The following is a 26,234-nucleotide window of genomic DNA, read 5'->3' on the forward strand; positions in this document are numbered from 1 at the left end:
GAGGCCACCAGAACTGAACACAGGACTCCCAAGTGGGGTCCAACTAAGTCCACAGCCCTGCTGTGTTGGCGTACAATTACTTATGTACAGGTTAGGAGAAATATAGCTTCAACATCACCTCACAGCTCTTGAACTCAGTCCCACGGTTGATGAAGGCCATCACACTAGACGCCTTCCTAACAACACTGCCAACCTCCACAACAGCTTTGAATGTCATATGGACATGGACCCCAAGATCTCTCTGACCCTCCACACTGCCTAGAGTCTTACCATTAATATTATATTCTGTGTTCAAATTTGACCTGCAGAAATGAACCTCTTCATCTGTGTTGAACTCCATCTGCCAGTTCTTCCCAGTTCTGCATCGGAGGCGAGGAAATAGATTGCTGAGCCTCTGGCTAGGATAATTATGTCCTCATTGTCCATGGGAATGGCCCTGGAGGATTGGAGGGAGGCGAATGTTGTCCCCTTGTTCAAAAAGGGTTGTAGGAATAGTCCGGATAATTATAGACCATTGAGCCTTTCATCTGTGGTGGGAAAGCTGTTGGAAAAGATTCACAAACATAGGATTTATTGGCATTTAGAGAATCATGGTCTGATCAGTGACAGTCAGCATGGCTTTCTGAAGGGCACATCGTGTCTAACAAGCCTGATGGAGTTCTTTTAGGAGGTGACCAGGCATATAGATGAGGGTCGTGCAGTGGATGTGGTCTACATGGATTTTAGTAATGTATTTGATAAAGTTCCACATGGTAGGCTTATTCAGAAAATCAGAAGGCATGGGATCCAGGGATGTTTCACCATGTGGATTCAGAATTGGCTTGCCTGCAGAAAACAGAGAGTTGTGTTGGAGGGAGTACATTCGGTTTGGATGTACTTTTCGTGATTTTTATTAACAACCTGGATGTGGGGGTAGAAGGATGGGTTGGCAAGTTTGCAGAAGACACAAAGGTTGGTGGTGTTGTGGATAGTGCAGAGGATTGTCAAAGATTGCAGAGAGACATTGATAGGATGCAGGAGTGCGCTGAGAAGTGGCAGATAGACTTCAACCTGGAGAAGTGTGAGGTGGTACACTTTGTAAGGACAAACTCCAAGGCAGAGTACAAAGTAAATGGCAGGATACTTGGAAGTGTGGAGGAGCAGAGGGATCTGGGGCTACATGTCCACAGATCCCTGAAATTTGCCTCACAGGTAGACAGAGTAGTTAAGAAAGCTTGTGGGGTGTTAGCTTTCATAAGTCAAGGGATAGAGTTTCAGAGTCGCGATGTAATGATGCAGCTCTATAAAACTCTGGTTGGGCCACACTTGGAGTACTCTGTCCAGTTCTGGTCACCTCACCATAAGAAGGATGTGGAAGCATTGGAAAGGGTACAGAGGAGATTTACCAGAATGCTGCCTGGTTTAGAGAGTATGGATTATGATCAGAGATTAAGGGAGCTAGGGCTTTACTCTCTGGAGAGGAGGATGAGAGGAGAAATGATAGAGGTATAGTTGATATTAAGGGGAATAGATAGAGTGGACAGCCAGCGCCTCTTCCCCAGGGCACCACTGCTCAATACAAGAGGACATGGCTTTAAGGTAAGGGGAGGGAAGTTCAAGGGAGATATTAGAGGAAGATTTTATACTCAGAGAGTGGTTGGTGTGTGGAATGCACTGCTGGAGTCAGTGGTGGAGGCAGATACACTAGTGAAGTTTAAGAGACTACTAGACAGGTATATGGAGGAATTTAAGCTTAGGGAGGCAGAGTTTAAGGGACGACAGAACATTGTGGGCCTAAGGGCCTGTACTGTGCTGTATTGTCCTATGTTCTATCTATTTCTCGCAGGAATCTCTCTTTTAATTTAATTTTTATTGAAGGCATGACACAGTACAGAAAACGTAATGCATTACATTTTCCTCCATTTTGCTTTTGTACCTTACCCCTAAACAACACCATAATGTCATCAGTCGGGCCTTCTGGGAGTTGTAGTCATTTTTCATCGCTCGCTCCCTGTCAAAGCATGTTTCGTCAGCCACCACAGACGTCACCGAAACAGAGCCACCGAGGCGCGAAGGGGAATCACACCCGTCCTTGTGGGCGCCGAGGCCGGCGACAGCGACAGAAGCGACGCGCTTTTCTCCGCCATGGCGATGAAGCGGAAGAGGAGGGGCTGATCATGGGCCGATTTCCTCCAGCCTATCGTAGCTCAGGCTTAACACAGTCCCCTGCTGTCATTGGCTGTAGTGCCTGTCACTCAAATGGGCGATTAGTTTATGTGAACGTCAGTCAGTCTTCCTGTCTTTATGAGTTTGGATTTGGATTTATAACGGGACAGGAAGCATATTGGGAGAAATGTGAGTTTTTATGTGATGGTGCATCAGTCTCCGAGTTACATTATTAACAATAAAAGGGCAAAGGCCGTGGTGAGGAAGGCGGTGATTTACTGGAGGTTATATGGAGATAATATCGGAAGGGATATCAAACTTGGAATTGTTAGGGATATGATTTGGAAAATGGGGGGATTTGTGGGGATCATAATATTCCAGTGATGATTAATGAGGGCAAAATGATTGTTACTGAAACAGAGAAGGTTGTGTTACTGGCTGGGTCATTTGTTGAGATTCATAATCAGGATTTTTTTTTCAATCTCTTTATTATTAATAATATTATGAACAAAATACAACTGATATATTAATAAAGGGATTACAAACATACAAACTCCCATTACACATGAAAGAATACATAAGCAATGATTACAGTATAAATGAGTTTTCCCAAAACATGGACCATATAGTATATGTATGAACAAGGTAAATCTAGGTATTTCATAATATATGATATAAAAACACAGAAAAAATAAAAAAATGATTGCAAAATTGACTAAACTACTAATCTAATAGCTAATGAAGAAGAAAAAAGAAGCAAAAAAGAAGAAAAAAAAGAAAAACTAAAAAGGAAAAAAAGGGCTGTTTATAATATCTCATCAGTGTCGTCAACTCCGATCCTCTTGACATAAATAAGATTAAAGCTGGAAAATCCAATAAGCTTGGAACAGGGTCATATTACATCATATGAAAATATTGAATAAATGGTCTCCATATCTCTTCAAATTTAGTAGAAGTATCAAATACACCACTTATATTTTTTTCTAAATTTAAACATAACATAGTTTGAGAAAGCCAATGAAATACAGTGGGAGGATTAATTTCCTTCCAATTCAACAAATTAGATCTTCTAGCCATCAAAGTGAGAAATGCAATCATTCGACAGGCGGAAGAAGATAAATGAAGTGAGTCCGTCATTGGTAAACCAAAAATTGCGGTAATAGGATGGGGTTGTAAATCGATGTTCAATACCGCAGAGATAATATCAAAAATATCTTTCCAATATTTTTTCAAAAGCGGACATGACCAAAACATATGAGTTAAAGACGGGATTTCAAATTGACATCTATCACAAATAGGGGTTATATAAGAATAAAAATGAGCTAATTTATCCTTGGACATTTTGGCCCTATGTACGACCTTAAATTGTATTAATGAATGTTTGGCACATATAGATGATGTATTAACTAATTGAAGAATTCTATTCCAATTCTCAATAGGAATAATAAGATTAAGCTCTCTTTCCCAATAGTTTTTGTCTTATAAAGGGGCTCTGAACGTATCTTCATAATTATATTATAAAGTTTTGATATAAGCCCTTTTTGAAAAGGGTTTAATTCGAACAAACTCTCCAAAATATCTGAAGAGACAAAATTTGAAAACGTAGGAAGTACCGTACTTAAAAAATGCCTAACCTATAAATATCTAAAAAAATGAAATCTAGGCAAATTATATTTATTAGATAATTGCTCAAAAGACATAAAACAATTGTCCGAAAATAAATCAGAAAATCTTAGTAAACCCTTAGTTTTCCAAGCCAAAAAAGCTTGATCTATAATTGAAGGGTGGAAAAAACAATTAGATACAATAGGAATATTTAAAACGAATTGAGTCAACCCGAAAAATTTCCGAAATTGAAACCATATACATATGGTATATTTAACTATCGGGTTGTCAATTCGTTTCGGCAATTTAGAAAGAGTAAAATGGAGAGAAGTCCCTAAAATAGAACCCAGAGCATAACCTGGTACCGATTTAATTTCCAAACTCACCCAATGAGGGCCAAAAGAACCATCCCAGTCTTTCAACCAACATAACAAATATCTAATGTTAACTGCCCAATAATAAAATCTGAAATTAGGTAATGCCAACCCACCTTTCTTCTTTGTCTTCTGTAAGTATATTTTACATAACCTGGGATTGTTATTCTGCCATATATATGAGGAAATTTTTGAATCAACATTAGTAAAAAAAGATTTCGGAATAAAAATTGGTACCGCTTGAAAAATATATAAAAACTTAGGTAAAATAACCATCTTAATAGCATTAATCCTACCTATCAGAGATAAAGATAATGGTGACCACTTAGTAAACAAGCCTTTAATCTGATCAATTAAGGGTAGAAAATTAAACCTAAATAATTCGTTATGGTTTTTTGTGATTTTAATCCCTAAGTAAATAAAAGAGTCATTAACTAATTTAAAAGGTAAATTTCCATAACTTGGGACCTGTCTATTCAAAGGAAATAATTCACTCTTATTAAGATTTAACTTATACCCAGAAAACTCACTAAATTGAGCCAACAATGATAGAACTGCTGGAATAGATTTCTCAGGGTTAGAAATGAATAATAATAAATCATCTGCATACAAAGATACCTTATGAATATCTGTCCCACGATTAATACCCGAAATATCCTGTGATTCTCTGATAGCAATTGCCAAAGGTTCTAAAGCAATGTTAAATAGTAATGGGCTAAGAGGACAACCTTGTCTAGTGCCCCGAAATAAACGAAAAAAGGGAGATCTTTGATTATTAGTAAACACCGAGGCTACGGGAGTGTGCTAAATCAGTTTAATCCAAGAAATGAATGTCGGACTAAAATTAAACTTCTCCAACATATAAAATAATTAAGGCCATTGAACTCTATCAAATGCTTTCTCCGCATCTAATGAAATAACACATTCTGAAGTGCTATGTGAAGGAGTATAAACAATATTCAGTAATCTCCTAACATTGAAAAAAGAATAGCGATTTTTAATAAAACCGGTTTGATCTTCCGAAATAATTTGGGGTAATACCTTCTCCAGCCTGGAAGCAAGTAACTTGGAAAAGATCTTGGAGTCCACATTCAATAAAGATATTGGTCTATAAGATGCACAGTCAGTAGGGTCTTTATCTTTCTTCAGTATTAAAGAAATGGAAACTCTATAAAAAGATTGTGGCACATTCCCCAATCTAATTGCTTCTTCAAAAAACCTGCATAACCAAGGAGAAAGAGTAGCGGAAAAACATTTAAAAAATTCTACTGTATACCCATCTGGACCTGATGCTTTCCCAGAATTCATTGAGGAAATGACCCCTTTAATTTCTGCATCCGTAATCGAAGTATCTAATATTGAAAGATCATCGGATGATAATTTTGGAAAATTCAATTTCCCAAGGAAATCACACATGGTATTATGATCCTGAGGGAATTCAGATTGATACAGGGAGGTATAAAAGTCTTGAAATGACGAATCTTGGTGATTTGACTTTTAACCAAAACATTCTTCAACTGACTAGCTGACAGTTTACCCAATTTATCACTATGTATATAAAAATCAGATCTGGTTTTCATTAATTGATTTTCAATCGGAGATGTAAGTAATAAACTATGTTCCATTTGAAGTTCAACCCTTTGTTTGTAAAGCTCCTTACTAGGAGTGATCGAATATTTCTTGTCAATCTGTTTAATTTTATCAACCAATAAAAGAGTTTCCTTCTTAATGCGTTTTCTCAGACCAACAGAGTAAGAGATAATCTGTCCATGTATATACGCTTTAAAAGTGTCCCAAAGTGTTCCACAAGAAATATCATCCGTGGAATTAGTTGAAAAAAAGAAATCGATCTGCTCCTTCATAAATTTAATAAAGTCCGGATCTTGCAATAAGGTAGAGTCAAATCGCCATTGTCTAGCATTAGAAGCTGTATCCATAAATTTAATAGAAAGTTTTAATGGAGCATGGTCAGAGATAGCTATAATATTGTGGCGACCCAATTACTAGCACACTCGAACCGGCTGACAATTAGCCAGCGTGCAGGCACAAAGGCTAGGTCCGAGACAAAGGCAGAAAGCCTGAGGGGGTTTCAGTTACGTGCCTCTCGAGGCATCCGGCGGGGGAGCGAGAGTTTAAAGCAAGACTGTTAAGTTGGAATAAACTTTATCCTTGACTGCAGTTTACCGACTCTGTGTCGTTATTTTAGCGCTGCATGTAGCACACCGCTACAATATCATAATTACAACCAATTACCGAAGGAATAAAACAAGAGTCAATAAAAAAATAATCAATTCTCGAATAGGAATGATAAACATGTGAGAAAAAAGAAAACTCTTTGTCGTTAGGATGCCGAAATCTCCAAATATCAAAAATTCCATTATCAGTCAAAAAAGGAGTTGATATAAGTGGCCGACTTATTGGGTAAAGTCTGAATAGATATAGATTTGTCCATCAAAGGATTTAAACAACAATTAAAGTCACCACCCATTATTAACTTATATTCATTTAGATTAGGTAAAGAAGTAAATAAGGACTTAAAAAAATCAGGACAATCCACATTTGGAGCATAAACATTAACCATAGCAACCTTTTTATTATAAAGTAAACAACTAATTAACAAAAATCTACCATTCGGATCCGAAAGGATATCGTGTTGAACAAATGCAATAGAGGAGTCAATGAAAATTGAAACTCCCTTAACTTTGGCATTCGAATTCGAATGATACTGTTGACCCCGCCAAGACCTAAAAAAGCGATATTTGTCCTCCTTCCTCACATGAGTTTCTTGTACAAAAATGATATGAGCATTAAGTCTTTGGAATACTTTGAAAATCTTCTTTCGTTTAATCGGATGGTTTAAACTATTAGTATTCCAAGACGCAAAATTAATGGTCTGAGCCATGCTTCTAAAGTCAACCCTTTGGTATAGAAAGGGTTAACCAAATTATAAACTCATGCACCCGGAAGAGGAACAAAAATAAAGAGCGGACCCGGAAGTGACGACATCGTAGACATATTTGTAGTTCAAAACAGCCCAAATGAAAAAACTAAAACTGGTAAAAGTAAAATAAAATTAGAAAACAGACCATCCCCCACCCCCACAAGAGAAAGAAAAAAAGCCAAAATATGGCTAGAAAAAGGAAAAAATGAGACTAATTCTACCCCCATATCAGCGGAAGACCACTCCATATATAAAGGATATATATATAAAAAAACACCCTAACTTTAAAATTATAATCACTAAACTAAAAACTACGCTTCTTAATATACTTAGTTGTAAAAAAAAGAATATAATCACTAAAAGCTTATAAATCGGGTTATAACCCAAACAAATCAAGAAATATTTAAACTATGATAAGCGATGCATTATAGGAAGAAGACGAGAAAAGACAAAATAACGCCATCTTAAACAAAACCAAGAATATTTTTCCAAAAAACCACCATCTTAATAAAAAAGAATTTCCCTTCGAGAGGTTAAAAATATACCTTCGAGGGAACAAAAATATTAGTCAAAAATATAGTATAATGGTTAAAGTGTATAAAACAGAGCAATTAATATAACGAAAACACACTTTAACTTAAATATAAAGTATAGGATAAACCTACACCAATAACCAGAGACTAACTCTGGTTTAAGGAATCGAAAACCATCTTACACAATCAGAATCACTCATTTATTAGAGATTAGTGTCTATGGCTGTAGTGAAGTTCTCCTCCAGATACTTTCTCGCTTCAGATGTAGAAAGGAAAATCTGGCGTGGAGCATTCGACGGAGAAATTCTAAGCTTCGCAGGGTATAAGAGCGCAGGTTTTAGATCTTTCTTATAACATTCAGACATCAGAGGTTTAAAAAGAAGCCTTTTCTTCATGACTTCAGGACTAAAATCTTCAACCAAACGGAAGTGGTACTCTTGAAATTTAATCATTCCAGCCCGCCGAGCCACACGAATAAGTTGTCCTTTGTCGAGTACATAGTGAAGCCGGACAATTACAACCGAGGGTTTAGCTGAAGCACTCGGTGAACGACGCCAAATTCTATGTGCTCGATCAAGTAACGGGGGATTCTCTGGGAAAACCGACGGGAACGCATCTTTTAAAAGTTGAGCAAAATATTTCGAAGGATCGCCTTTTTCTATGCTGTCTGGGAGACCAAGTATACGTAGGTTCTGTCTTCTGGACCGATTCTCAAAGTCGACACTCTTGGCTTTAAGTGTTTCCACCAGTTTAGTGGTCGAAATTAAATCCTGTTGCAATTTTTCAATTGTCAAATCTCGTTTCCGAGCTTCTTCTTGCAAGAGACGCGATAAGAGCTTGCTGCTGGTTAATTACTGAATCCGTCTTAACCATATAATCTTGAAAAGCCTTTATATCTTGTTTAAAAACTTGTAGTTCATCGAATTTTTTATCCAAAACCTCCATAAACAGTGAATAAGTTAACTCAGTGCGTTGCGGATGAGCTTGTTTCTTTCCATTACCGTTCGGGTTCCGCCCCGGTTCTCGTCCTTTAGATCTAAGAGCCATTTCTGTTTGCATATCTTCAAAACTTCACAATAAACTCTTAACGATAAGCCCAAGAAAATAGCAAGAATCTTTTGGTGTAGGTAAAAATAATTTGGATAAGGGTGATCAAAGGTTAAAAAAAGTAAAGGTTATGGAGCGAATCTAAAACAGTACTCACTCCATGAGCGTCTCCCGCTGACCTCCAATCAGGATAATTTAAGTGACGAAGTTAAACTTCGTCATATGTTTTTCAGTGCTGGAATGATGTGCTGGAAGTCAGCTGTAGCAATGATAGTATCACTGATGGAGAGATTTCTTTGTATGAATTTAAGAAGTCTATTAATAATGCAGGTCAGGTGTCCCCAGGAAAGAGTGATATTTGAAATTGTAATTGTATATAATTCTCTTTTGTGAAAATATTAAATGTTTGAATTGTGCATCTACTTTCCTCATGGAAAATGGAAATAGTAGTGGCTGCCACTACTAAGTAAAACCTGGCAGATCCCCATTTGATCCTTCTAGTTAAGGGCCTATATTGTGAATGTCTCATTTATGTAAACTTATGGAATGTATGGTAATCAAGCGCTTGAGTTATATTTTGGAAAGAGTGGTGATAAAGTGTTTTATTAGAGTGGATTTTGGAAGGGTGAAATGACATTAGATTCAGTTTTAGGTTTGGAAGATGATATTTGGAAAGCACAATTAAATAAAGATGTTGTAATAGCAGTATTTCCTGATACTGAAAAGGGAAATGATATGGAAGGCAGGACTTTTCATTAAATTATGGAAATTAGCAGTGAGAGGAGATTGTATAATTTTTCTGCGTTTTTTACTTGGACGGAGTGTGCAAGGATGGGTCGGCATGTTATGTTTGTGTTTCTATGAGATAGAGAATGGGATCCCACAAGGCAGTATTTGTAGCCCTTCATTATTTAATATTATCATTAATGATATTTTCTGTGAGATGGGAAAATGGGATACCTGGGTAAATCACAATATACAGATGACGTAGCTTTATAGATTAGAGGTATTAATTGCAATTTACAATTAATTGGTCAAACAGTGGGCAGATTGATGAGGATTTTAAGCTTTCAGTCGTTAAAACACATTACGTGGTTTACAAACAGCATTAATAGACTTGCACTAGATTTTAAATTATGTCATTAATGTCTTGAGGAAGTGTCAGTGGTAAGATTTCTCAGTATGTGGATGGATAATAAGCTGACGTGGAAGCACCTATCAGTAAAATAATTGTTAAATGTAAAGGAGCTTTAAATCTCCTCAGACATCTATGTGGGTATTCTTGGGTGCAACATTGAAAATCTTTGTTGACCAATTATATTTGTTTAATTTGATCAGTTCTTGATTATGTCTGTGTGGCTTATGGATCAGCTTCATCTTCAAATTTCAAATGCTTGTATGTGATACAATTACAGACTTTAAGATTGTTTTCTAGTGCAGTAATGTTGTCTCCTGTTTTGGCTTTACTGGTTGCAATGGGACAATTGCCCTCAAAGTAACAGAGGTTCAAATTGATGTCAACATACTGGATTAATTTGCGGGGGCAAGGAAATTATCATCCTGTTAAAGGTGTGCTGGAGGACGTTTGGGGACATCACAAGAAGAGTGTTTTTTTTTGTTTTGGGTGGCTGGGTTCTTACCCCGCTGGGAATATGGGTGTATTTGATGATACAATATGCCCCACTTTAGCTTTCTCTGTAACCCCACCTTGTTTTTTCCAATGACTTCAGTTGATTTTAGGTTGCACAATCGGATTTGATTCTGCCTGAATGTCTGTTGGTTCATCACTATATTAATGAAAGTTATTAACACACGGTAACCATTTTTACAGATGAATAAAAAGATAATTTAATTGGGGATGTTGTTGTGGCTGTTGTTGTGTGCCTGAATTGCAGGTAATGATAAAGAAATGACTTAAGGTCATTTATCAGCATAGGAAGCAGAATTCTTTGCCAACAGTTTAGGCTTACAGTGGGTGGAGGAAATTGGTCCTTATAATTTGTTCAGAATACATTTCGGTTTTGATGAGTCTTAAACAGGTCATTCTGGCAGTAGGTCAGATTGACTGTTGGAAACTTGTCAAACAGTATTTCATATATAAAGTTTGATTTATATGTCTGCACATTATGGGCCCTGCACATCACACTGTTGAGGGAAATGATGATGTTGACTGTTTAGCAACAAAAGCTGTTACATGTTAAGCTGTGGATATAGACATTCCAATTAGCAAATTAGTAGCTAAAGGGTTGGTAGTGTTAAGAATTAGGGGCTTATGGCAAGACGTAGGATAATGGACATAAGGACAGTCACCTTTACAGAATACATAAACCTGTTGGGTTTATAGAAGAAGGGCTTAAAACAAGGGAACGTATGGTATTGACATGACATAGAAATGCCCACACTATGCTTAATTATGCCTTGTATCTAATTGGAAAACTTCATTCTGTGTCGTGTACATTTTGTCATCATGAAACTGTCGAAGCACATACTATTTCAATGTGAAGCGTATAAGGCTGAAGAAAAATCAAATGCAGTCTTCAGTACAATCTTTGGGGGGGGGTAGATAGTTTTCAGGTAAAAACTTTATTAAATTATGGGACTGACTTTAAATTAATTCACAGTTTGAGCTGGAAAAGGCATGTAATAATTGTGTTAAACCTAAGGAAATGGCATATAAGCTAGGAAAGGTGAGTGGGATGTTGGATTATTGGGATGCTCTTAAAATCCAACAAAAGGCAACGAAAAAGGCCATAAGAATGGTAAAGACGAAATATGAGGGCAAACTGGCCAATAATATAAATCAGGATTCTAAAAGTTTAGTTTTCAGTTACATGAAGAGTGAAAGGGAGATGAGAGTTGATACTAGACCACTGTAAACTGATGCTGGTGAAGTAGTAATGGGGGACAAAGAAATGGCAGATGAACTTACTGAACAATCTTCACTGTCTTTTCCGGTCAGCACTGTCATTGTCCCATTTAACCTGTCTCATTACGGGTGGACTTTAGGACCCGGGGGAGCTCAAGACCCGCTGCCCGCAGCTGCTGCTGAATCCCCGTTGTTTTTGTTCGGTTGACGGATGCGGTGAACGAGTTAAAATTAATCGATTGATAATTCTCATCTCGTGTTTATTTCACTCCATAGAACCATAGAACATTACAGCACAGAAAACAGGGCATTTGGCACTTCTAGTCTGTGCGGAAACTTTATTCCGCTCGTCCCATTGACCTGCACCCAGTCCATAACCCTCCAGACCTCTCCCATCCAGGTATCTATCCAATTTATTCTTAGAACTTAAGAGCATTTACCAGGTCAGATGGCAGCTCGTTCCACACTCCCATCACTCTCTGAGTGAAAAAAATTCCTCATGTTCCCCCTAAACCTTTCCCCTTTCACCCTAAAGCACCTTGTCAAAGGCCTTACTAAAGTTCATGTAGACAACATCCACAGCCTTTCCTTCATCTGCTTTCTTGGTAACCTCCTCGAAAACCTCTACAAGATTCATTAAACACGGTCTACCACGCACAAAGCCATACTGACTATCCTTAATCAACCCTTGGCTGTCCAAATACTTGTAAATCCGATCTCTCTGAACATCTTACAATAATTTACCTACTACTGACGTCAGGCTCACTGGCCTGTAATTACCTGGTTTACTATTGGAGCCTTTTTTAAACAACGGAATGACATGAGCTACCCTCCAATTCTCCCGCACTGCACCCGTGACTGAGGACATTTTAAATATTTCTGTCAGGTCCCCTGCAATTTCTACACTAGTCTCTCTCAAGGTCCCAGAAAATATCAAGTCAGGCCCGAGGGATTTATCTACTTAGTTCTATCATGTATAATCACCTCACTATTTGCACTAACACTCTGGTTCCCCTCCCTCTGCAAATCTAGTTTAAACCCCCCGGTGCAGCACTAGTAAATCCACCCGCAAGGATGTTAGTTCCCCTCCAGTTCAGGGGCAAACCGTCCCGTCGGAACAGGCCCCACCTTCCCGGGAACAAAGCCTAATTGTCCAGAAACATGAAGCCCTCCCTCCTGCACCATCTCCTTAGCCACGTATTTAGCTGCACTCTCCGCACATTTATATTTACAGGGACTTTACTACTGACGCCTGTCCCGGGACCCGACCCGTTTACAGACCCGGAGCGGATCCGGAGCAAATTCTGAGCCACTTGTTTACATCCCCAGACCGGAAAAAAGGATAAAGTTTCCCCGTGAATTTATTCCCTGTGAAGGTGTGGAGATGGGACTTGGTCTTCGCGTTGTAAAATGAAACCGTCCCGGACTCGTAACTCAGATAAACTCCCACCCTCCCGGGGATGGGACAGGCAGCGAGACGGGATTTGGAGGAGGGGCGAACACGGGTCACGTCATAATCCCGATATAACACGTCATCAACCCGCCTGATGACCCAGAATCCGGTCTCCGGACTCAGACTGAACAATCCCTCCCTCTCTACAGACTCTGCAGCTGCTCCCAGACACCAGTCCCGATTCCCCGTCACCTCCACCTCCCAGTAATGTCTTCCCGATATGAATTCCTCCGACCCCAGCACACAATCCCAGATTGTGAATCTCTTCCCGGTGTCATGGACATTCCTCCGGGTCCCTGTCCGTCTCACACTCTTCCGATCCTCAGACACCTCGAGATACGGATGCGCCGTTTCTACATCCAGCGTGACAGAGACTGGGGGGAGAAGCAAAGAATTAGAGAGTCCACAGGGATCGGGGGGAGACTCGGGCAGCGCGGCCCCGGGGTTCGGGGGGAGACTCGGGCAGCGCGGCCCTGGGGATCGGGGGGAGACTCGGGCGGCGCGGCCCCGGGGATCGGAGGGAGACTCGGGCGGCGCGGCCCCAGGGATCGGGGGGAGAGTCGGGCAGCGCGGCCCCGGGGATCAGGGGAGACTCGGGCAGCGCGGCCCCGGGACCGAGGGGAAGGCCGCTGGGCCTCAGGCGCGGTCGAGTGACCGACAGGAACCTTTGACTCGACAAAAGCAGGTGGACAACTAATGTCTCCCCAAGGGTTTTCCGCTGGACGGAAAGCAGAGAGATCCCTGGCCCTTGACTCCTCAGACAGGGGAAACATCCTCCCTAACTACTGCCTGTTGACCCCTGAACGAATTTTGTGTTTCCATGAGATCTCCTCTCATTCTTCGAAACTGGGAACAGAGAACATAGAGCAGTACAGCACAGGAACAGGCCCGTCATTCAATGTTCACATTAATTTGTGAGTGTGAAGTGTGGGAGTGTGATGGTTTGAGACACTAAAGGAGGTGATAATGGGAACCAGTAGGGGAGAGATGAATGGCAGATTGAACCAGGTGAGGGAGGGGTAGAAAGTCTGTGGGTGAACTGTGTGTGTAGACGTAATGAGAAGCTACAGGGGGCAAAGATGGCAGATGAGGATGACTTTGCCCTCTTTCCCACATGCCCATCCCCCGCAGCCCCTCATTAGGACTGGGGATGAATTTGCAGGAAACCTTAAGCAAAACAGGTCCTGATGAAGTTTTTCTGTCTGACCCGTGGACTGTTTACTATTTTCCTTAGAAACTTCGCGGCCTGCACTTCCCCCAACAGTTTGTGTGTGTTACTCTGCTTTAAATATACTCAATTTTGGGCTCCACAGCTGCCTGTGGTAGATTCACTATCCTGTGGATAAAGGAATTCCTCCTCATCTCTTTCCTAAATGGACATCCCTATAGTCGGAGGCTGTGCTTACCGTTCTCGACCCACCCACATCCTCCCAACATCAACTTTCTCCGGACTTTTCAGAGAGATCTGGCGAGACCCTTCATCAGGACCTGTGTAGCTTGGATTACCAGCATCTGCAGATTTTCTCCTGTTTGATTTTTAAAGCAGAAGTTGATAAGTAAACTTCTTGATTAGTCAGAGTCTCAAAAGTTATGGGGAGGAGGCGAGAGAATAGGGTTGAGGGGGATAATAAATCAGCCATTCTTCTGAACCCCGGTGAGTACAGGCCCAGAACCATCAAACACTCCTCATATGTTAACTCTTTCATTCCCGGAGTCATTCTAGTGAATCTTTTGGACCCCCTCCAATGCCAGTACATGTTTTCTGATAGAAGGGATCAAAATCTGTTCCCAATACTCCAAGGACACCCATGTCCCTTTGCACCTCTGATTATTGAATTTCACCCTGTTTACAGAATTGTCTATGCCTTTATTCCTTCGACCAAAGTCGTACCTGCCTAAGTTTGTACCTGCCAAACTCTAGGTGTGTTGCAAGATCCTTATTACGTATATTCAAATAAGACAAAGCGGCAGAAGCCGGCCATTCGGCCCTTTGAATCTGCTCCGCCATTTAATCATGAGCTGATCCATTCTCCCATTTAGTCCCACTCCCCCACCGTCTCACCATGACCTTTGATGCCCTGGCTACTCACATACCTATCAATCTCTGTCTTAAATACACCCAATGACCTGGCCTCCACTGCCGCAAGAAATTCATAGATTCACCACCCTCTGGCTAAAAAACATTTCTTCGCATCTCCGTTCTGAATGGGCGCCCTTCACTCCTTAAGTCATGCTCTCTTGTACTAGACTCCCCCACCATGGGAAACAACTTTGCCACATCCACTCTGTCCATGCTTTTTAACATTCGAAATGTTTCTGTGAGTTTTCTCCTCATTCTTCTAAACTGCAGGGAGTACAGTCCAAGAGCGGTCAAATGTTCCTCATATGTTAACCCTCTCATTCCTGGAATCTTTCTAGTGAATCTTCTCTGAACCCTCTCCAATGTCAGAACATCCTTTCTTAAATAAGGAGCCCAAAACTGCACACAGTAGTCCAAGTGAGGTCTTACCAGTTCCTTATTTAGCCTCAACATCACATCCCTGCTCCTATACTCTATTCCTCTAGAAATGAATGCCAACATTGCATTTGCCTTCTTCACCACCGACTCAACCTGGAGGTTAACTTTAAGGGTATCCTGCACGAGAACTCCCAAGTCCCGTTGCATCTCAGAACTTTGAATTCTCTCCCCATTTAAATAATAGTCTGCACGTTTATTTCTTCTACCAACGTGCATGATCATACACTTTTCAACATTGTATTTCATTTGCCACTTCTTTGACCATTCTCCTAATCTATCCAAGACTCACTGCAGACTCTCTGTTTCCTCAACATTACCATCCCCTCCACCTATCTTTGCATCATCAGCAAACTTAGCCGCAAAGCCAACTATTCCTTAATCCAAATCATTGATATACAACGTAAAAAGAAGTGGCCCCAACACGGACCCCTGTGGAACACCACTGGTAACTGGCAGACAATCAGAATGGGATCCTTTATTCCCACTCTCTGTTTCCTACCAATCACCCAAAGCTCTATCGACATACGTAACTTTCCCGTAATTCCATGGGCTCTTATCTTGTTTAGCGGCCTCATGTCCGGCACCTTGTCAAAACCCTTCTGAAAATCCAAATACACAACTTCCACTGCATCTCCCTTGTCTATCCTACTTGTAATCTCCTCAAAAATTTCAATGGGTTTGTCAGGCAGGATTTTCCTTTAAGGAAACCATGCTGAGTTTGGCCTATCTTGTCATATTCCTCCAGATACTCTGTAACCTCATCCTTGACAATTGACTCCAACAACTTCTCAACCACCGATGTCTGGCTAACAGGTCTATAATTTACTTTTTGGTTCCTTGCCCCTTTCTTAAATACCAGAGTGGCATTTACAATCTTCCACTCCTCCGGAACCATGCCGGAGTCTATTGACTTTTGAAAGATCATTGCTAATGCCTCTGCGATCTCCACAGCTACTTCCTTCAAAACACAAGGGTGCATTCCATCTGGTGCTGGAGATTTATCTACCCTCAGACTATTCAGCTTCCTGAGTACTTTCTCTGTCGTAATTGTGACTGCGCACACTTCTCTTCCCTGACACCCTTGAGTATCCGGTATACTGCTGATATCTTCCTCAGTGAGGACAGATGAAAATACTCGTTCAGTTCCTCAGCCATCTCCTTATCTCCCATTGCAATTTCTCCAGCATCATTTTCTATCTGTCCTATATCCACTCTCACCTGTTTTTTGTTATCTGTCTTCCCACTAATTTTTGCTTCCTTGAATGCCCTCTCCTTTGCTTTTACTTTGGCTTTGACTTCTCTTGTCAACCACGGTCGCATCCTTTTTCCTTTTGAAAATTTCTTCTTTTTTGGAATATATCTGTCTTGCACCTTCCTCACTTCTCGCATAAACTCCAGCCACTGCTGCTCTGCCGTCCTCCCGCTAGTGTCCCTTTCCAGTCAAGTTTGGCCATTTCCTCTCTCGTGCCGCTGTAATTTCCTTTACTCCACTGAAATACCGACACTTCGGATTTTGGCATCTCTTTCTCAAATTTCACAGTGAACTCAATCATGTTACGATCACTGCCTCCTAACGGTTCCTTCACTTCAATCTCTCTAATCACCTCTGATTCATTACACAATATCCAATCCAGTACCTCTGATCCCCTAGTGGGCTCAACAACAAGCTGTTCTGAAAAGCCATCTCGTAGACATTCTACAAATTCTCTCTCTTGAGAACCAGTGTTGATCTGATTTTCCCAATCCACTCGCATGTTAAAATCCCCCACAATTATCATAACACTGCCCTTCTGGCAAGCCTTTTCTATTTCCTCTTGTAATTTGTAGTCCACCTCACTGCAGCTGTTAGGAGGCCTGTAGATAACTGCCATCAGGGTCCTTTTACCCCTGCTATTTCTTAGCTCAACCGATAAAGATTCTGCACCTTCTGATCCTATGTCACCTCTTTCTAACGATTTAATATCATTTCTTACCAATAAAGCCACGCCACCCCCTCTGCCTACCTGCCTATCCTTCCGATACACCGTGTATCCTTGGACGTTCAGCTCTTAGAGACATGCATCCTTTAGCCACGTCTCAGTGATGGCCACAAAATTATACCTGCCAATCTGTAGCTGTACGATAAGATAATCCACCTTATTCCTTATGCTGTGTGTATTTAAGTATAACACCTTAAGTCCAGTATTTGGTACTTATTGTTTTGATTGCTCTGCAACTCACCCCAGTGGCTGCAAATTTGCCCCATCACCTGCCTGTCCTTCCTGACATTTTTACTGCCCACTATCTTAGATTTATTTCTGTTTTCCCCCTACTCCACTCTATCACTTTGGTTTACCATTCCCCTGCCAAATTAGTTTAAACCCTCCTTAACAGCTCTATTAAACATTCCCGCTATGATATAGATCCCCTTCGGGTTCAGGTGTAACCCGTCCTTTTTAAACAGGTAATACTTCCCCCTTAAGAGATCCCAAAGATCCACGAATCTGAAGCTCTGCCCCCTGCACCAGTCTCTCAGCCACGCATTCATCTGCCTGATCCTACTATTCTTGCCCACACTGGCACGTGGCATAGGTAGCAATCCTGAGATTATTATCCTGGAGGTTCTACTTCTCATCTTCCTTCCTAACTCCCGGAATTCTCTCTTCAGGACCTCCTCCCTTTTCCTCTCTATGTCAATGGTACGAACATGTACCAAGACAGCTGGCTGCTCGCCCTCTCCCTTCAGAATATTCCGGACCCGATCCGAGACACCCCGTACCCTGGCAGCTGGGAGGCAGCACACCATGCGGGTATCTCTACCAGGCTCACAGAATCTCCTGCCTGTTCCCCTGACTATGGAATCCCCTATGACTACCGCATTCCTCTTCTCCCTCCTTCCCTCCTGCACAACAGCGCCAGGCTCAGTGCCAGAGACCCGGTCACCGTGGCCGTCCCCTGTCAGGTCATTCCCCCTCGACAGCATCCAAAACGATATACTTGTTGCTGAGGGGGGCAGCCACGGTGGTGCTCTCCACTATCCAGGCATTCCACTTCCCTCTCCTGACAGTCACTCGGTTTTCTGACCCCTGTAGCCTAGGGATGACTACCTCCCTGTAGCTCCTGTCTATCACCTCTTCATTTTCTCTAATAAGCAGTAGGTCATCAAGCTGCAGCTCCAGATCCCTAACACGGTCTCCGAGGAGCTGAATCTCGGTTCACCTGGCGCAGATGTGGCCATCAGGGAGGCTGGAGGTCTCCCTGGATTCCCACATCTGACACCGTGAACAAAGCACTAACCCTGCAGACATGCTACCTAATTCTACAGAATGAAACAAAGAAAGATAGCTCTACTCACCCACTTACTTCGCCAAACACAGGAACTTTTTAAACCGTTAGATCATGTGCCCTGCTGTTCCCCCATCCATCCGCGCCGATTTGCCAAGGGGAGAAAAAGAGTCGGTGCCTCGCTCTCGGCTCTTCCCGTTACCGCCTAAGCCCGTTGAGCCAAAGCCCTACACTCTGCTGCCACCCACTCCGCTGCCCGCTGTATAGGGTGGTCATCTTTTTAAACTGTCCGCGCTGTCCTGCGCAGTCTCGATGTGCTTGTACGCGAAGTTTTTTTAAAAAACTGCCTTCCTTCAGAACTTAGCTCCCACGCCGCCTTTCTTGTCCCAAACTAAAAAACTCCTTCAGTCCTGTATTCATCAGCCTATTCCACACTGTCCACATGAAATTCAGCAAGGCCTTTGATGTCGATGATAGACCACACTTGGAGCATTGTCTGCATTTCCAGTTCCCGAATATGGGGAGGATATCATTACACTGGACAGGAGGCTTCAGGAGGATGGTACCAGGACAGGGGGCTTGGGTTAAAAGCAGAGAGTGGGTAAGCTTGGGCTATTCAGCTGTAGTGTAGGATGTTCAGCTATGACCCCTTATCAAGGTAAATACTACTTAACTACTTAAGAACTTTTTAAAAGCTATTATTAATGCTTTTTGAGAGAGTGATTTAGATGCATATCATATTTTTACTGAGTTAAGTATTGTATGTAATTAGTTTTGCTGCAAGTGTATGGGACATTGGAAAAAATGTTGAATTTCCCCATGGGGATGAATAAAGTATCTATCTATCGATCTATCTATCTATCTAATTCTAAGAAGCTTAAATAACATTTCTTTTTCCAAGAAATGGGAGTACAGAACCAGAGGCCTCAGATTGAAAGTGAGACGGGAAATTTTTCTGAGTGGTCTATCGGGTAACATTCTCATAGAGGGCGAGGTTGGTAAATGGAATTTGCCCTCAGACTCTGTAGAAACAGGTAAAATTAAAATATTTAAAAATAAATTTGGGCAGGTACACAGATGGGAAATGGTTAGAGGGATGGGGGGGGGGGCAAACACACACAAATGGGACATGCTCAAGAAGACATCTTAGTCTTGCAGATTGATGAAGTGGGCCGTGAGTTCAACATCCGTCAAATCCTCCCAGATCATCCTCCTGAGGAATCTCACCCCGGAGTCTGTCTGTGAAGTGTTGATGTGACCTCACGTCAGAGGGCAGCTCAGTGCCACAGAACAGACAGACTGGGTAAGGACAGCAGATTTGAATCCTAAATGGGAATTTGTCTCTATTTCTGTGGCCGCGTGTCACACTCTGATAGTGTATCCGTGTGTGTGTGTGTGTGTGTGTGTGTGTGTGTGTGTGTGTGTGTGTGTGTGTGTGTGTGTGTGTGTGTGTGTGTGTGTGTGTGTGTGTGTGTTGATTGTGGTAAATGTCCGTGTGGTGTGTATACACATTGAAGGAGAGTGTGCACATTGAAGAATTTGTATGTTACACTGTGTCATCACATGTCTGGTGTGTGTTGACAATGTGTCACATGTGATTGAGTTGTTTAAATGAATAAATGACTGTCTCTGAAGAGACTGGTTTCCAGGTTACTGAGGGAAATAACAACATACATTGCTGAGGCTCTGACTACAATCTGCCAGTCCTTCCTGTGTATGTGTGTGAGGGAGCTTTGCCAGGCAGGTTATGCTGTGTGTGCTTCTCCCGAGATGAAATCTTGACCCATGTCAATGCTTGTTTGTGTGACCGAGTTCATTCTCACAATGCTTCAATGTAGTGGTCTGATCACCATAAGACATAGGAGCAGAATTAGGTCATTTGCCCATCGAGTCTGCTCCGCCATTCAAACATGGCTGATCCTGATTTTTCCTCCTCAGCCCCACTACCTGGCCTTCTCCCCGTAACCTTTGATGCTGTTCAATCTAGAACCTATCAAGCTCAGCCTTAAATACACACAAGTTCCAGAAGTTCACCAGCCGCTGGCTCAAATTTGTTCACATCTGTTTTAAATAGATCCCCCTGTATCTGGAGGCTGTGCCCTCTTGCCCTAAACTCCACCGCAATGGGAAACATCCTTTCCACATCTACTCTGCCTAGGACTTTCAACATTCGAAAGGTTTCAATAGATCCCCCCTCATCTTTCTAAATTCCAGCGAGTACAGACACAGAGCTATCAAATGTTCCTCGTATGATAACCCTTTCATTCCTGGAACCATCCTTATGAAATGAACCTTCTGCAATGCCAGCACATCTTTTCTTAGACGAGGAGCCCAACTTCACAATACACAAGGTGAGGCTTCACCATTGCCTTATCAAGCCCAGTATCACATCCCTGCTCTTGGATTGAATATTATCCAAACACCTTGAATTGAATGCTAACGTTGGATTTGCCTTCATCGCCACTGTGTTCTGCAGAATGACTGCTAAGTCCATTTTCAACTCAGCTTATTGGGTTTTCTCCCCATTAGAAAAAAAAATCTGCACATTATTTCTACGACCAAAGTGCATAACCATGCATCTTCCAACATTGTATATCATCTGCCACTTTCTTTCCCATTCTCCTCATCAAAGTCCCTGTGCTGCCTAACTGTTTCCTCAACACTACCAGCCCCTCCACCAATCTTTGTATCATCTGCAAACTTGGAAACAAAGCCATCTACTCTAGGACAAGAGGGTATGAGTTCATGATTGAAGGACTTCCTTTTAGAACTGAGATCTGGAGAAATTACTTTAGTCAGTGTGTGGAAAATCTGTGGAATTTGTTGCCACAAGTAGCTGTTAACGCTAAGTCATATTTAAGGTAGAGATAGGTAGGTTCTTGATTAGCCAGGGTATCAAAGGGTACTGTGTGAAAGCAAGGGAGTGGGGATGACGGGAAGAATTAGATCAACCCATGCCTGAATGATGGAACAGACACGATGGGCTGAATGGCCTATTTCTGCTCCTATATCTCATGGTCTATACCATCAGCTAGATTTTGATATACAATATAAAATGAAGGTGTCCTAAGACTGACCCCTGTGGAACACGAGTCACTGGCAGCCAACCAGAAAAAGATCCCTTTACTTTCATTCGCTGTTTCCTACCAATCAGCCAATGTTATAACCATGCCTGTAACCTTTCTGTAATACCATGGCCTCTAAACTTGGTTACCACCTTTATGTGTGGCACCTTGTCAAAGGCCTTCTGAGATTCCAAATATACAACCTCCACTGCATCCCCTTTATCTATCCTGCTTCTAATCTCCTCAAAGAATCCCAACAGGTTTGTCAGGCAGGATATTCCCTATACAAAGCCATGCTGACTTGTTCTGTCTTGTCCAGTGTCACCAACTATTCCATAACCTCATACTTAACAACTGACTCCAATTTCTTCCCAACCACAGAGGAGAGGCTAACTGGTCAATAATTTCCTTTCTGCTGTCTTCCTCCTGACTTAAAGAGTTAAGTGACATTCGCCATTTTCCAGTCCTCTGGCACCATGCCAGGGTCCAGTGATTTTTGAAAGATCATTTGAAGTTTCTCCACAATGCCTACTGCGACCACTTTCAGAACACTAGGGTGCAGTTCATCTGGTCCGGGTGACTTATGTACCTTTAGGTCTTTCAGCTTTTTGAGCACCTTCTCCCTTATAATAGTAACTGCACTCACTTCTCTTCCCTCGCACTCTTCAACACCGGGCACAGTGCTAGTGTCTTCCACGGTGAAGACTGGTGCAAAATATTTGGTTTATCTGCCATCTCTTTATCCCGCGTTATTATAAATCCGGCCTCATTTTCTACCGGACCTACATCCACTCTCATCTCTGTTTTATTTTTTTACAATACTTGAAAAACAATTTGATATTGTTTGCTAACTTATTTTACAAAGACAGGTGTGTATAAAGGGCCTGGAGGATCATTGGAGACCAGAGTCACCCCAACCACAAACTGTACCAATTGCTACCTTCCGGGATACAGTACCACAGCATAAAAGCCAGGAGCAACAGGCTCCGGGACAGCTTCTTCAACCAGGCCATCAGACTGATTAACTCATGTGGACCCAACTGAATTTCTATGTCATATTAATCAGCCTGTTGGACATATTATTCATCATAAATTACTATAAATTGCACATTTCACAGTAAGATGGAGACATAACGTAAAGATTTTTATTCCTCATGTATATGAAGGATGTAAGTAATAAAGTCAATTCAATTCAAATCAATTTCTTGTTTATTTCCCCCCCCCCCCAAACATTCTTTTAGTTCCTCTCTGTAGGTATTTAAAAGCTTCCCAATCCACTGTCTTCCTACTAATTTTTGTTTAGTTGTATTACCTCTCTTTTGCCTTTACATTAACTTGTCTTCCCTTGACAGCCAATGTTGTACTATTTTGCCATTTGAGTATTTATTTATGTTTGGAATACATCTATCCTTCACCTTTCTCATTTTCCCAGAAACTGACACCATTTCTGCTCTGCTCTCATGCCTGCCAGCATCTCCTTCCAATTTGCATTGGCCAACTCCTCTCTCAGACCAATGTAATTTCTTTTACTCCTCTGAAATACTTCGATGTCAGGCTTTACTTTCTCCTTATCAAATTTCAAGTTGAACTCAGTCATATTGTGAGCACTGCTTCCTAAGGTTTCTTTTAACTACTCACCTCTGGTTCAATACATAACACCCAATCCAGTAGAGCTGTTCCCTGAGTAGGCTCAACGACAAACTGCTCTAGAAAGCCATCACATTGCATTCAACAAACTCACTCTCTTGAGATCCTTTACCAAACTGATTTTCCCAATTGACCTGCATGTTGAAATCTCCCATGATTATCATAACATTATTCTTTTCATCAGCCTTTTCTATTTCCAGTTGTAATCTGTGGGCCTCATCCCACTGACTGTTGGGAGGCCTGTATATGACTGGTGTCAGTGTCATTTTTACTTTGGCAGTTCCTTACCTCAACCCACAAGGATTCAACATCTTCCAATCCTATGTCACATCTTGCTGCTGATTTACCAGCAGAGCCACGCCACCCCATCAGCCTTCCTTCCTTCCTCCAATACATTGTGTAACCGTGAACATTCAGCTCCCAACTACAACCGTCCTTCAGCCACGTTTCTGTGATGGCCACAACATCATACCTGACAATCGGTAATCGAGCAACAAGATCATCCACCTTATTTCTCATACTCCCTGCATTGAGATATAACACTTTGTGTACTGTATCTGCTACCCTTTTTAATTCTGCATCCCTAATGCACTGATAGTCACCCTGCTGGCTGCAATTTTCTCCTCGCATCTGTCCGCTCTATCTGGCAGTCTGACTGCACGCTATCTTTGCATTTTTACCATCAGTCCTATCCCTTCACTCCAGTTCCCGACCCCCCCCCCCCCAACCAAATTAGTTTAAACCCTACCCAACAGCTCTATGAAACCTCTCTCACTGAGAATATTTTTCTCCGTCGGGTCGAGGTGCGACCCATCCCTTTTGAGCAGGTCATTCCTCCACCAGAGCAGATCCCAATGATCCAAGAACCTGAATCCCTGTCCCCAGCACCATCTTCTCAGCCATGGTTTATCTGCCAAATTATCCTGTTTCTACCCTCACCAGCACGTGGCACAGGCAGCAATCCAGAAATTACAACCCTGGGGGTGCTGCTTCTGAGCTTTCTACCAAGCTCTCCAAATTCTATTTTCAGGACCTCTTTGCTTTTACTTCCTATTTAATTGGTCCCAAGTTGCAAAATGATAGCTGGCACTTGACCCTCCCTCTCCAAAATGCTGCAGACACGATTCAAGACGTCCCTGACCTTGGCACCTAGGAGACAACATACCATTCCGGTGTCTGATTCTTGTCCATAGATTCTCCTGTCTGTTCTCCGAACGATTCAGTCCCCGATCACTACTGCTCCCCTCTGCTCCCTCTAACAACAGTGAGATTTGCTGATCCAGAAGAGGGAATTCCTACGTCAGTCAGAGTCTGCACTCACAGTGCACGCAGGACTTGTGTATTTTCCTGACAATCCCATTCACCACACTGATACCCGTTTTTAGTCAGTATTAAATTCCCAGCATCTGTGCTAGGATTCAAATTCATGTCTTGGTGTGTTAGTGCATTTGCCTGGGATTGGAACACAGTGGTTCATCTGCCAGTCCCGTGTATTGGTTGTATTGTGACCCTGTGCTGGTGTGTTCAGGGGTCTGACATCTCCAGCTGACCATGTGACAGTGATGCCTCCCAGTCGGTGGGGTTGATGTGGAATAAACTTCAGTTCCCCTTCAGTCCATTATCACAGCCAATCCTTGCTTCAACTTATAACTTAATTGTGTCTCATAAATAAGTAAAAATGAATCTTTGTAAATGTTACCTCGCTTAATTGTATCAAGTTTTTCTCTCAGCACTGTGTTCAACAAATAGGGGTGAACGAATTTTCCAACCGGCAGGACCTCATCTGTCACTAACAATTCCTGGATATCGTCATTAATCCTGTAAATATTAAACTGCTGGTGATAAACTGGAATTTTTGAACTATTTTACAAATCTGTGCAGGGTTTTAGTAAAGAGCATGTCCTACCTTCTGTTCCGACGAGCTTCCTCCTGAAATAAATAAAAACACAAATTTGATTAGACTTGGACTTACTGTCCACATCGTTGACCGATTCATTGCAGTTTAATTTACGATTAATTATGCTGAGAATCCATTGCTTAAAGATTGTATGTTGCTGATAAAGGATCGAATATCAATCTCCGATATTTAGAATGTCATTAGCGGAAAGATTGGAGGTTCATCATGCAAGGAGAACACTCTGTGTGAGGACACCAGCAGCGGCAATTGATTTGGTAGAATTGGCCTCTGTGCTGTGTTAATTTCAAATATACCACTGTTCATTTAGTTCAATTTGCCAGAAACAAATTCAAATTTAATTACTTACCTTGAGAAATATCACACCATCTTTTTGATCCATCTGCTCCTTTAACTTCAAGATTTCCTCCTGAATAAACCTGATATTCTCTTGAATCTCTCGAAGATTTTTCTCCATTGGATTAAGAATCCTCTTCTCTTCTTCCCTGAGATCCCTGAGTAAACTCCGCTCTTTCTCAGTGATAATCCGACGCAATTCAGCAATCTGGGATGTGATGTGGGACTGAACACTGTGTGACTGTTTCTGTCGAATGAAAGGTGAAGGTTAGTTTACTGTATTGCTGTGTTGTATTTCCTTATGACATAAAAGTGACCATTCGGTCCATTCAGGTCCATACTACTTCTGAGACATTCCCGTCAACTCCATTTCCTCACGCTTTCCTGAAACCTATTCTCCCTCAATGACCAATTAACTCCCACCTGATTCACATACACCCTCCCCCTCCTTCACATGGTTAATTGTAATTAACCATTCATCCAGCATGTCCTTGGGATGTGTCTGGTCACAGGGAGAACATGCAA

General features: G+C 41.7%; 1 protein-coding gene across 1 annotated transcript; it reads right to left on the reverse strand.

Annotated features, from left to right (window-relative positions):
• Positions 1–11,810: 11,810 nt before the first annotated feature.
• On the reverse strand, positions 11,811–25,830 carry LOC140723665 (zinc-binding protein A33-like). Its single transcript, XM_073038233.1, has 4 exons — positions 25,723–25,830; positions 25,365–25,387; positions 25,158–25,276; positions 11,811–13,338 (listed from the first exon to the last, which is right to left on the reverse strand). The coding sequence occupies exons 1-4, from the start codon at positions 25,828–25,830 to the stop codon at positions 12,785–12,787; spliced, it is 804 nt and encodes a 267-aa protein (XP_072894334.1). The 3' UTR covers positions 11,811–12,784.
• Between the last annotated feature and the right edge of the window lie 404 nt (positions 25,831–26,234).

The sequence above is a fragment of the Hemitrygon akajei genome, unplaced genomic scaffold (assembly GCF_048418815.1).
Source record: "Hemitrygon akajei unplaced genomic scaffold, sHemAka1.3 Scf000124, whole genome shotgun sequence".
Lineage (NCBI taxonomy): Eukaryota > Metazoa > Chordata > Chondrichthyes > Myliobatiformes > Dasyatidae > Hemitrygon > Hemitrygon akajei.

Coding starts and splice junctions, on each gene's coding strand:
- LOC140723665 (XM_073038233.1), bottom strand. CDS start 25,830: ATGGAGAAAAATCTTCGAGAGATTCAAGAGAATATCAGGTTTATTCAG. Junction 25,388..25,722: donor ATGGTGTGATATTTCTCAAG/GTAAGTAATTAA, acceptor TATTTATTTCAG/GAGGAAGCTCGTCGGAACAG. Junction 25,277..25,364: donor GAAGCTCGTCGGAACAGAAG/GTAGGACATGCT, acceptor TAATATTTACAG/GATTAATGACGATATCCAGG.